General features: G+C 44.8%; 1 protein-coding gene across 1 annotated transcript in view; it reads right to left on the minus strand.

Moving 5' to 3' along the window:
* The window catches only part of LOC144602820 (ATP-dependent zinc metalloprotease YME1L1-like), a 37,750-nt gene extending 28,923 nt beyond the window's left edge, over positions 1 to 8,827 (minus strand). Inside the window, exon 1 of the mRNA XM_078415944.1 lies at positions 8,646 to 8,827. Coding sequence (XP_078272070.1) covers positions 8,646 to 8,675 — 30 coding nt within the window. The 5' untranslated portion in view covers positions 8,676 to 8,827. The remainder of the gene's footprint in view (positions 1 to 8,645) is intronic.
* Between the last annotated feature and the right edge of the window lie 3,878 nt (positions 8,828 to 12,705).

The raw sequence follows: 12,705 nt of genomic DNA on the forward strand, positions 1-12,705 counted from the left end.
AAGCATTGACAGCGTGGGAATTTCGCGATGTTTCCGAAGACGGTGTAATCTCGACCTAACTCGGCATTGTTGTGGTCACTGTCGCCGGGTAAAAGAAAATTTCGGCAATCTGCTACGACTTTGACAGTCGCCAATAGTCGCCTAAAAAACTGCCTAAGTGGGACAGGCCCTTAAGTAACACTGATGTTCCAATGCTCTGAAACCTGTGCCAATAGGGAATTAATTTCCATCAAGGGATCAGTTAAACACAAATTGTGTCATTAGTTCCATCGCATGTGCAATTGATTCAAATTTCAGATTACTGCCCTCAAATTACATCTGTGTAACCATACCACTACAGTATTGTAATGAATGGCACCAAAAACTGTTTAACAATGATTACTAAATGGAGAGAGAGGGGAATCATGTTCTGTCACTTAGGGCACCCCATGTTCTGTCACTGTTGCCTAGGGTGGCACAGCAGTTGAGTTGCTGCCTTACAGCGCCAGAGACTCGGGTTCGATCCTGATTGCAAGGAGCTTGTACGTTCCCCCCTGTGACCGCATGGGTTTTTTCCAGGTGCTCTACTTTCTTCCCACACTCCAAAGACATACAGGCTGTAGGTTAATTGCCTTCCGCAAAGATTGTAACTTACCTTGGTATGTAGGATAGTGCTAATATACAAGGATCGCTGGTTTCGGTGGGCAGAAGGACCTGGTTCCACGCTGTATCACTAAACTTGTAGGAACTGACCTTTTACACACATCGAACCTTGAAGTTAATATTATGAGCACATTCTTATTTACAAAGCCCGTAAGTCAGGCATTTGGAAACCGAGATAGACAAAAAAGCTGGAGTAACTCAGCGGGGAAGGCAGCATCTCTGGAGAAGGAATGGGTGACGTCTTCAGACTGGTTAGGGAGAAGGGAAACAATAGACAATAGATGTGGAGAAATAAAGAACGATGAATGAAAGTTTATGCAAAAAAGTAACAATGATAAAGGAAACAGGCCATTGTAAGCTATTTGTAGGATGAAAATGAGATAGTGCGACTTGGGTGGGGAAGGGATAAAGAAAGAGGGGATGCCAGGGCTACCTGAATTGAGAGAAATCAATAGTTCTACCATTGGACTGTCAGCTGCCCAAGCGAAATATGAGATGCTGTTCCTCCAATTTGCATTTAGCCTCACTCTGACAATGGAGTGACAGAAAGACTCCATTGAGGACAATGAGGACAGAAAGGTCTGTGTAGGAATGGGAAGGAGAATTAAAGTGTCCAGCAACCGGGAGATCAGGTTGGCTCACGCAGGCTGAGTGAGTGTGTTCCGCGAACCGATTGCCCAGTCTGCATTTGGTCTCGCCGATGTACAAGAGTCCACATCTTGAACAACGGATACTGTAGATGAGGTTGGAGGAGCTGCAAGTGAACCTCTGCTTAACCAGAAAGGACTGTCAGGGTCCCTGGACAGAGTCAAGGGAGGAGGTATAGCAACAGGTGTTACATCTTCTGCAGTTGCAGTGGAAGGTACCAGGCGAGGGGGTAGTTTGGGTGGGAAGGAATGAGTAAATCAGGGAGTTGCAGGGGGAATGGTTTCTGCGGAAGGCGGAAAGGGGTGGTGATGGGAAAATGTGGCTAATGGTGGGATCCCGTTGGAGGTGGTAGAAATTTCAGAGGATTATGTGCTGTATGCGATGGCTGATGGGGTGGAAGGCAAGGACTAGGGGATTGTTTCCGTTGTGACTAGGGGGTGGGGGAGCAAGGGCAGAACTGCCAGGTACCGAGGAGACATGTGAGGGCCTCATCTATGATGGGAGAGGGGAACCCCCCTTCCCTAAAGAATGAGGACATCTCGGATGTTCTATTATGGAACACCTCATCTTGGGCGCAGATGGAGGAATTGAGCGTAGGGGATAGAGTCTTTAACCAGAGACTGCCTACACGTATGACGTCGGGCGGAAGAGGAAGGAGGTGCTACAGCGGGAGTTTAGAGAGTTAGGAAAAAGACTGAGAAGTAGGACGTCGAAGGTGGTTATCTCTGGACTGCTACCGGTACCTCGTGCTGGTGAGGCCAGGAACAGAGAGATAGAGGGTATGAATTTTTGGCTGAGGGGCTGGTGCAGAGAGCAGGGATATAGATTTCTGGACCACTGGGATCTCTTCTGGGCTAGGGGTGACTTGTACAAAAGGGACGGGTTACATCTTAACAGCAGGGGGACAAACATTCTGGCAGGCAGGTTTGCTAGTGCGACACCTGTGGCTTTAAACTAAGTAGTGGGGGCGAGGGGTTAACAAATTGTGAATATGAAGATGAGATTAAAGGGAATACAGGAGATATTGCAGAAGACTCTCGGAAGAATGGGAACAGAAGTTCTAGAGGGGAAAAGAGATTAAGGGCAGGGCCATTTGTGACCGATGTGAGAGGGGAGGTGAATACAGAAGTTAAAGTGTTGTACTTAAATGCGCGTAGTATAAAAAAGTAAAGTGGATGAGCTTGAGGCTCAGTTAGTCATGGGCAAGTATGATGTTGTAGGGATCACTGAGACATGGCTACAAGAGGACCAGGGCTGGGAACTGAATATTCAGGGGTACGCAATGTATAGAAAAGACAGACAGGTTGGCAGAGGGGGTGGGGTTGCTCTGCTGATAAGGAATGATATTCATTCCCTTGCAAGGGGTGACATAGAATCAGGAGATGTTGAATCAGTATGGATAGAAATGAGGAATTGTAAGGGTAAAAAGACCCAAATGGGAGTTATCTATAGGCCCCCCAAACAGTAGCCTCGACATAGGGTGCAAGTTGAATCAGGAGATAAAATTGGCATGTCACAAATGTAATGCTACGGTGGTTATGGGAGATTTCAACATGCAGGTAGACTGGGAAAATCAGGTTAGAAATGGACCCCAGGAAAGAGAGTTTGTAGAGTGCCTTCGAGATGGATTCTTAGAACAGCTTGTACTGGAGCCTACCAGGGAGAAGGCAATTCTGGATTTAGTGTTGTGTAACGATCCTGATCTGATAAGGGGACTAGAGAAAAAAGAGCCATTAGGAGGCAGTGATCACAACATGATAAGTTTTACTCTGCAAATGGAAAGGCAGAAGGGAAAATCGGAAGTGTCAGTATTACAGTATAGCAAAGGGGATTACAGAGGCATGAGCTGGCCAAAATTGACTGGAAGGAGGCCCTAGTAGGGAAGACGATAGAACAGCAATGGCAGGTATTCCTGGGAATAATGCAGAGGTTGCAGGATCAATTTATCCCAAAGAGGCGGAAAGACTAAGGGGAGTAAGAGACACCTGTGGCTGACAAGGGAAGTCAACGACAGCATAAAAATTAAGGAGAGGAAGTATAACATAGCAAAGAAGAGTGGGAAGACAGAGGATTGGGACTCTTTTAAAGAGCAACAAAAGTTAACTAAAAAGGCAATACGGGGAGAAAAGATGAGGTACGAGGGTAAACTAGCCAATAATATAAAGGAGGATAGCAAAAGTTTTTTTAGGTACGTGAAGAGGAAAAAAATAGTCAAGGCAAATGTGGGTCCCTTGAAGACAGAAGCAGGGGAATTTATTATGGGGAACAAAGAAATGGCAGACGAGTTAAACCGTTACTTTGGATCTGTCTTCACTGAGGAAGATACACACAATCTCCCAAATGTTCTAGGGGCCAGAGAACCTAGGGTGATGGAGGAACTGAAGGAAATCCACATTAGGCAGGAAATGGTTTTGGGTAGACTGATGGGACTGAAGGCTGATAAATCCCCAGGGCCTGATGGTCTGCATCCCAGGGTACTTAAGGAGGTGGCTCTAGAAATAGTGGAAGCATTGGAGATCATTTTTCAATGTTCTATAGATTCAGGATCAGTTCCTGTGGATTGGAGGATAGCAAATGTTATCCCACTTTTTAAGAAAGGAGGGAGAGAGAAAACGGGTAATTATAGACCAGTTAGTCTGACATCAGTGGTGGGGAAGATGCTGGAGTCAATTATAAAAGACGAAATTGCTGAGCATTTGGATAGCAGTAACAGGATCATTCCGAGTCAGCATGGATTTACGAAGGGGAAATCATGCTTGACAAATCTACTGGAATTTTTTGAGGATGTAACTAGGAAAATTGACAGGGGAGAGTCAGTGGATGTGGTGTACCTCGACTTTCAGAAAGCCTTCGACAAGGTCCCACATAGGAGATTAGTGGGCAAAATTAGAGCACATGGTATTGGGGGTAGGGTACTGACATGGATAGAAAATTGGTTGACAGACAGAAAGCAAAGAGTGGGGATAAATGGGTCCCTTTCGGAATGGCAGGCAGTGACCAGTGGGGTACCGCAAGGTTCGGTGCTGGGACCCCAGCTATTTACGATATACATTAATGACTTAGATGAAGGGATTAAAAGTACCATTAGCAAATTTGCAGATGATACTAAGCTGGGGGGTAGTGTGAATTGTGAGGAAGATGCAATAAGGCTGCAGGGTGACTTGGACAGGTTGTGTGAGTGGGCGGATACATGGCAAATGCAGTTTAATGTAGATAAGTGTGAGGTTATTCACTTTGGAAGTAAGAATAGAAAGGCAGATTATTATCTGAATGGTGTCAAGTTAGGAAGAGGGGATGTTCAACGAGCTCTGGGTGTCCTAGTGCATCAGTCACTGAAAGGAAGCATGCAGGTACAGCAGGCAGTGAAGAAAGCCATGGAATGTTGGCCTTCATAACAAGAGGAGTTGAGTATAGGAGCAAAGAGGTCCTTCTACAGTTGTACCGGGCCCTGGTGAGACCGCACCTGGAGTACTGTGTGCAGTTTTGGTCTCCAGATTTGAGGAAAGATATTCTTGCTATTGAGGGCGTGCAGCGTAGGTTCACTAGGTTAATTCCCGGAATGGCGGGACTGTCGTATGTTGAAAGGCTGGAGCAATTAGGCTTGTATACACTGGAATTTAGAAGGATGAGGGGGGATCTTATTGAAACATATAAGATAATTAGGGGATTGGACACATTAGAGGCAGGAAACGTGTCCCAATGTTGGGGGAGTCCAGAACAAGGGGCCACAGTTTAAGAATAAGGGGTAGGCCATTTAGAACGGAGATGAGGAAGAACTTTTTCAGCCAGAGAGTGGTGAAGGTGTGGAATTCTCTGCCTCAGAAGGCAGTGGAGGCCAGTTCGTTGAATGCTTTCAAGAGAGAGCTGGATAGAGCTCTTAAGGATAGCGGAGTGAGGGGTATGGGGAGAAGGCAGGAACGGGGTACTGATTGAGAGTGATCAGCCATGATCGCATTGAATGGCGGTGCTGGCTCGAAGGGCTGAATGGCCTACTCCTGCACCTATTGTCTATTCCATTTCTGTGACTCATTTCAATCTAACACTGGGGTTTACTTCAAATACTCTTTAATCCATTGATAGCTCATTCAATCTAGACATTACAACATATCTGTTCACCTCATCGCATTCAACCACTCAAAGGTTTCCTTGAATTTGATACCAGAAACTTCTCCCTCAAGTTCCTTGGAAATTGAGGGTGGCAGACCTCCAGTATGGTTTTGGGGGTTCTGAGATGGGCATTGATGCCAATGTAGGAACCAACAGATGAGGTAGGAGATGCCTGCCAGGGCAGGACAGTGGATGATATTTGTGGTGGCTTGCTCTTTCTGCAGAACTTTCATGCATGGATTGCTTGGTCCTAATATCATCCTGAATACTATCCTTTGAGGTGGCCAGGGACCAGAGATTCATCAAGAGTCTGGAGGGATGCTGCATTTCTTCAGTAGCTTTGAACACATCATTGAAGCATTTGCTCTATCCACCTGATAACCACTTCCCATTACAAAGCACCTGTTTTAGAAATCTTGTACTGGGTAGACAAGCACACTAATCGGCACAACCACCAAAGAACCCCATGTGTGCTTCACAAAAATCTGTGCCCCTGGGGAATACTTTCACACATCTTTTCACTGTACCTCGGTTCACGTGACAATAAACTAAACTGAATATAACAGATCCGATATCTCAACTCAGTTCATGACCTGTATAAAATTTGTCCAATGAGTGGACTGGTTTTCTTTACCTGGAGGTCAGAGAAATATTTTCTAATTTCCCCCCCTCATTTGTGCGAGTTTATATCTATTGCAAAACAATGTCAACACTTTCCAAAGATAAAATTATTAGAAATATTGCAATAAAAAGGACAGCTGCTGCACAAGACTGGCCACTTAAATGAATCAATGGCTATTTTCCTGTAGTTGGTCATTGACAAAGAACGACCACAGAAATTCTCTGAATACAGTTTCAAATTCAGCATATTGAAAGGATGTAGCAGAAAACTGGAACTCAATTAACAAAACTGAAGGTTACAGATGGCTGTAGGATATATTCTCCAAAGGGAATAAACTCAAATGGCTTTCAAATTCACTGCACATCATCCATTCAAACGATATTCATTATCATTCAAGACTTGAAAAATCCATCTGGATTTTTAAAAGGCAGAGAATGGAGAAATAGTGCGAAAGATGGATGTGGCAGAAAGGTAAAATAATTACCATCTGCTTCACAACTAAAGACAAACCAAATTGCAATTTTTGGGTCAACTAAGAGTAAGGAACAAAGTATAACTTTGGCAGAGAAAAAGCACAATTAAACTTAAAAAACCAAAGTAGGCAAATTCCTCAAGATCTTGCACACATCCAAAGATTACAAAAGGGAGTTGCAAAAAAATGTTAGCTCCAATGGAAATCTATCAGAATTTTATGAATTGAGAAGCAGCAAACATGCGCTTTCAAAACAGAGAAAAGAAAAGCCACTCAACATAGCCAGCTAATACCCTAGCAGCAGCTCAAAAAAAATGTAGATACTTTAAAAGAGCACCTAGTAAAATCAACTACAACATTCAGCAGAGATATTATAGATAAATGGAATAGTTTTGCCAAATGCATTTCTCCAGAATGTAACTAACAAAGTAGATCAAAGGGTTCCAGGGGACACAACAGACACATTTTTTCAGAGGGCTTAAATAAATTGGAGGTAAACAAGTTAAGAATTAGTTAGAGAGCAATAAACAGATCCTCACAAGATGGAAAATGGTAACTAGTAGTTGGGATGATCCATTGGAATGAAGAACTTCACTCAGAAGGTACACAACTTATGGAAGTTTTTTCCCCACAGAAGTTAAAATAATGCTTAGCAGCTTCAGAAGTATAATAGGTCAGTTAAGCAATTGCAAAAGATTGCAGTTGGAGATTAATCCATGAAAATGTGGAAGATCAGCACAAGGAATGGCAACTGCGTTTTTCGATTTGTATTGTCAGCCAAAAAAATGATGCAACTGGGTACAGTTTGTTTCCTTATCTAAGAAAGAGCAGACTTTAGATTTTAACATATTGATCGCTGTAATGATTAAAACAGATGAGATTGAGTAGGTTAAGTACAGAATTTGAGGGAGTTTGACAAGAAATTTAAGATCCTATTTCTCCTTGCTGGAAAGTTTAGTACTACAGAGCACAGATTCAACTGAGAAATGGTAATTTACAAATGAGAAGTATTTTGCTTTACACACAAGATGTAACGCTTGTTCGTGCACCTCCCTCACAGGACCTCAGCAGCCCTTCCAAGCAAGACAGAGGCTCCACACATATGTTCAAACCTTTTCTATTCCATTTTGTGCTCCCAATATAGCCTCCTTTACAGCAGCAATACCAATCATAATCAAAGTGATCATTCCACCAAATAACTGCACTCAATCCACCAAAGCCTGCTGGATCTCCTAGCCATTTTAACTCCCATTCTCATACCAACCTTTCTATTCCATTGTCATGGAGGTCAAACTGTAGAAACATCATCTCATATTACACACAAGTAGTTTACAACCCAACAAACATAGCATTCCAATTTTAAACAACCCCCCCCCCCCATTCAGCCTCTTTACTGTGCCCCCAAACCAGTGCACAACCATTTCCCCAGTATCACCCCCTCACTTTTCATTCCCATTCTCTTCTCCCCTTATTTGACACCCTTTGTATTTCTAGTCTTTGTCACTTACTCCTCGCCCATATTGCCAATCAAATCCCATTCCACTACAGTATATTCACCTATCACTTGGCCCATGGCTCGCCCCCCACTTGCCCTATGCAGCTTTCTTACCCCACTCCAAAGTCTGAAAGGCCACGACCAAAACATCGTCTGTACAATCCTCGGCAGATGTTACCTGACCCGCGGAGTTACTCTGGTTCATCTTGTTTTGTGCAAATTTGTAATACAAGACACGAGGGAGGGGAGGAACATAGTATAATTGAGCAGAATGAACCAGGCATCAATCTTTGAAAATTATGCTCAACAAACTTCGAGCCCTTGAAGAATACAATGGACAGTGATGAAGAGAATATTGAAGTTGCATATTTGAATCTCTGGTGCATTCGATAAAGATCTTACCAAAACATAAAATCTGAGCGAAATTTACAGGATTCGCGGACGGGATTCCGAGACCTTCTCTCAAGTTGCATTTTGAGTTTTTACAACAACGAGAGGCGATATAAATAATGAATTTCTTGGTTTGGAAGAATATCTCCCATCGCCGAACAGACAACAATATAGCTCCGGAACCTGTAGTCCGAGCTCCACATCCGCAATATGTCTGCCTTTCAGGGCCTACCCAAACTACGCTTCAATGCCTCCGACCACTTGCCTACCTGCGGCTGGAAAGTGGAGAGCGAAAACATTTCCAGGCCTGTGCGAAGCAAGCTCCAGTCGGAGAGGCTCGGCTCAGCTCGGTCTTCCCCCTGTGAACCAACTCCTCACAGCCGCCGAGCGCAGCCACTGGTGAAAAGGCCTTCTCTCTGTGACGTCGCATCCACGGCTCCATCCGGGCCTCGGTGACCACTTCCGGGTTACCGCGTCATCGTCGGCCTCTTGTACCTGACGTCAGACCAATTGCAATCGAACCCCCTCTTCGCCCGTGACGTCACTGGCGTTCGCAACCAGGGGAAACACCTTTTGCTCAGTTCGCCTTGACCTACGGGATTTCCTGGTTGCTCATTACCCCTCCCATTCCCGCACTGGCCATTCAATAGTCGATAGTCAATTTGTTTGTCACATACACATAAATGTGCAGTGAAATGAAAAATTACCCGCAGTTCACCAATAAGACCAATAAAAATAAGCAATAAAAATGCAATAACACATACACTCATAAACCAACACCAAACAAAAGAAACATCCATCACAATGAGACTCCTCCAGTAACCTCCTCATTGTGATGGAAGGCCAGAATGTATTTTTCTCTTCCCCTGCCGTCTTCTCTCCGCGGTCAGGCTGGTGGAGTTGCCACATCGAGGCGGTCCTGGGCCTCCTCCACTGTCAGAGCCAATGATTTCAACCTCACTCAAATGGTTGACAAACCCACTAGAGACATGAATATACTTGACTTGTGTTTTGTCAGCCATCCCTCCTTTGTAGAAAGTTGTGAGGTGACATCAGGCATAAGCGACCACGATGCTGTTAACTGTCCAAGCCAAGGTGACAGCCAAAACAGACCACCGAGTAGGAAAATCTTCCTCTACAAAAAGGCAGATTTCTCCTATAGATGAACTCATATCAGAATTTAATGAGAAATTAACAGAAGATTATGTGGCAGCAACAGACATAAACACGCTGTGGCTAGATTTTAAGCAAGTTCTTGTCAGGGCCATGGACTGTTTTATTCCACCAACATGGCTTTCGACAAGATCGATTATGTGAAACCCAACTGGCGGGACTCATCGATGACCTAGCCAGGTCACTCGATTACAAGGGTCAGACTGACCTGATTATATTAGACTTCAGTAAAGGGCCTGTCCCAGTTAGGCGATTTTAAGGCGACTGCCGGCAACTAGGCTGTCGTCGAACGTTCGTCGGGGTGTCGGGGGCATGATCGTGAGGAGTCTTCAAAGAATCATAGCGGATCTTGGCGCGTCGCGGAAAAATTTACCTGCTAGAAATTTCTCGGCGAAAGCTGGCTTGTCGCCAGTTATCGTAGCTTATTGCGGGCGCTGTCGCATGCTGTCCCCAGGTTTGCTAGGTTGTCGCCGGTACTGAGGACGGGTGAATTTCATTGTCGACTACCAACGTCAACCAGAGACAGGTACCGGGATCAGGAGAAGATAAGGTCTGGCAGGAACTGTCAAAACCCGTTTTGACTGCTGACAAAAGTGCAGGTGCAACAGCCGGGTGTGGAATGGGGGCGGAGACCGCGATTCTGTCAAAGGTGGGTGGACACTTGAACAAACCGACAGCAAGGTCCGGCCAGTGAAATATTTAGGCATATTTTGTGATCATTTGAAGTGTCCCTTTTTAAAAAAAAGATTTTGGCATGTAGTTATCCATCTTTCATAGGAATATAGTTTGTTGTAATAAAGTTGATTTTGGTGATTTTTTAAAAAAAATTAGAGTCTGAATTTATTACTGTCTAAGTTGAGCTTATAGGACTTGATATTACAATCGTACTATAATTGGCACCTTCTTAATATCTTGAGTGGGGGTAGGGGTAAAAACTTCATTGGGGTCATCTGGTGGGCACCCTCCTTCCTTGGTGTTTTGTTGATAGACCCACGACACCTCCAGAAGGCTCAACGACACCTAGCGTCCCAGGTGCGCTCCCCTCCATTTTTACCCCTCTTGCTGGTCATTTTGCAGCCCAGTTGGAGTCCTTCGTCTTCATCCACAGCCAGCTGCTGCTTCGCTCGGCAGCCTCTGACAGCGACCTGACGGCTTGCCGGAAGGCCTGTCCTCAAACTCCCATTCCCTTCAGGAGTCTGGTTGTTGACATGGCTACAAACCCTCTACAACCAACCTCTACAGGGAGCACCTGGGTACGCCTATCATGGCATCTCATTCAAAGATTCTAGTCTCATTCATTTTGACCAATTAAATAAAACGCTGACACAGGCACTGCACTATGAGAACTCTTTTCATTCATTTATTTATTTATTCACTGAAAAACCCTTGTCGCAGATGCATTTAGAAGCACGTAATATTCCTCCCTGTAGAGGAACAGTGCTAGTGCCATTCTTGTTCACACTACACTGCGGACTTCAGGCACAACTCCACAGACTCCTATCTACAGAAGTTCTCTGGCGATTCTGCCATCGTCGGCCTCATCACGGGCGATGAGGACAGGGCGTACAGAGAACTGATCAAGGAGTTTGTGGACTGGTGCCAGCGGAACTGCCTCCGGATCAACGCAGGGAAAACCAGGGAGATGGTGGTAGATTTCCATAGGCGCAGCCAGGGAACAACTGCAGGGGGCACAACTAAGGACCTTCTACAATACGGTGGTGCTATGGAGTGGTCTGCTGGAGCAGCAGCATCTCAGCGGCGGAAGGGAGGAGACTTGACAAGCTGGTCAAGAAGGCCAGCTCTATCCTGGGTTGCCGCCTCGACTCAGTGCAGGTGGTGGGACAGAGGAGGATGATGGCAAAACTAAAATCGCTGCTGGACAATGACTCCCACCCCATGCAGGACACTGTGACTGCACTGAGTAGCTCCTTCACCCCAAGTGCATGAAGGAGAGATATAGGAGGTCCTTCCTTCCCACTGCTGTGAGACTGCACAACCAGCACTGCTCCCAGAAGACGAGTCAACAATAACAGCTAAGAACACACAGAAAACTGATGACAATTTATGTATCTTTTATTTATAATGAATGATCTCTTGCTCTCTTGCTATCCACTTTGCTGCTGTAACACTGTAAATTTCCCCGGTGTGGGACGAATAAAGGAATATATTATATTATTAAATTAAGAAAAGGCATTTGAAGATACCAGAAGATAGTTTTGTTTGACCAATTTATTCACCGTCAGGACATTTGACAGGTAGATTGGGGGCGACAGTTTGACGGTCAGGTAAGCGTGGGAATTTCACGATGTTTCTGAAGACGGTGTAATCTCTTAGCCAGTTGCTAGTTTCACAAAAAAAGTAACTTGTATCGACCTGACTCGGCATTGTCGTAGCCATTGTCGTAGGGTAAAAGAAAATTTTGGCGATCTGCTACGACATTGACAGTCGCCGGCAGTCACCTTAAAAATCGCGTAACTGGGAGAGGCCCTTAAGGCTTTTGATAAGGTTCCCCACAAGCGGCTCCTGTACAAGCTCAACCATGTAGGGATAGGCAGCAACCTCCTAAAATGGATTGAAATCTTTTTGACAAGGAGACACCGGCGAGTTCTCTTGGAGGGAAAGACGTCAATTGAAACTCCCGTGACATCAGGTGTGCCACAGGAGACTGTCATGGGTCCATTGCTCTTCCTACTGTCTATCAATGACATTCCAAATGACTCTTTGCAGATGGTGCCATAATTTATGGAGAGATTAAAACACCAGAAGACAGCTTGTCCTTACAAAAGGATCTGGATGCTCTCTGTGAGTGGGGGAAAACCTGGCAGATGTCATTCAATACAACCAAATGTCATACCATGCATGTTTCATACAAGACTAAACCACTTTTATTGGAATACAACATGGGTAGCCATACATTACTTGCTGTCGACCATCACCCATATCTAGAAGTCGAATTAAGCAAAGATTTAAGTTGGGTGATGCATATTGGACAAGTGTCTCACAAAGCAAACAGAACGCTCGGCCTTCTTAAAATAAATTTTCACACATGTAGTACATCCATCAAAGAGAACGCCTACAAGTCCTTGGTCAGTCCCAAATTGGAGTATTGTGGAGCTGTATTGGGATCCTTTCAACAACAACAACAACAAGATCACC

The sequence above is a fragment of the Rhinoraja longicauda genome, chromosome 2 (assembly GCF_053455715.1).
Source record: "Rhinoraja longicauda isolate Sanriku21f chromosome 2, sRhiLon1.1, whole genome shotgun sequence".
In the NCBI taxonomy this organism is placed as follows: domain Eukaryota; kingdom Metazoa; phylum Chordata; class Chondrichthyes; order Rajiformes; family Arhynchobatidae; genus Rhinoraja; species Rhinoraja longicauda.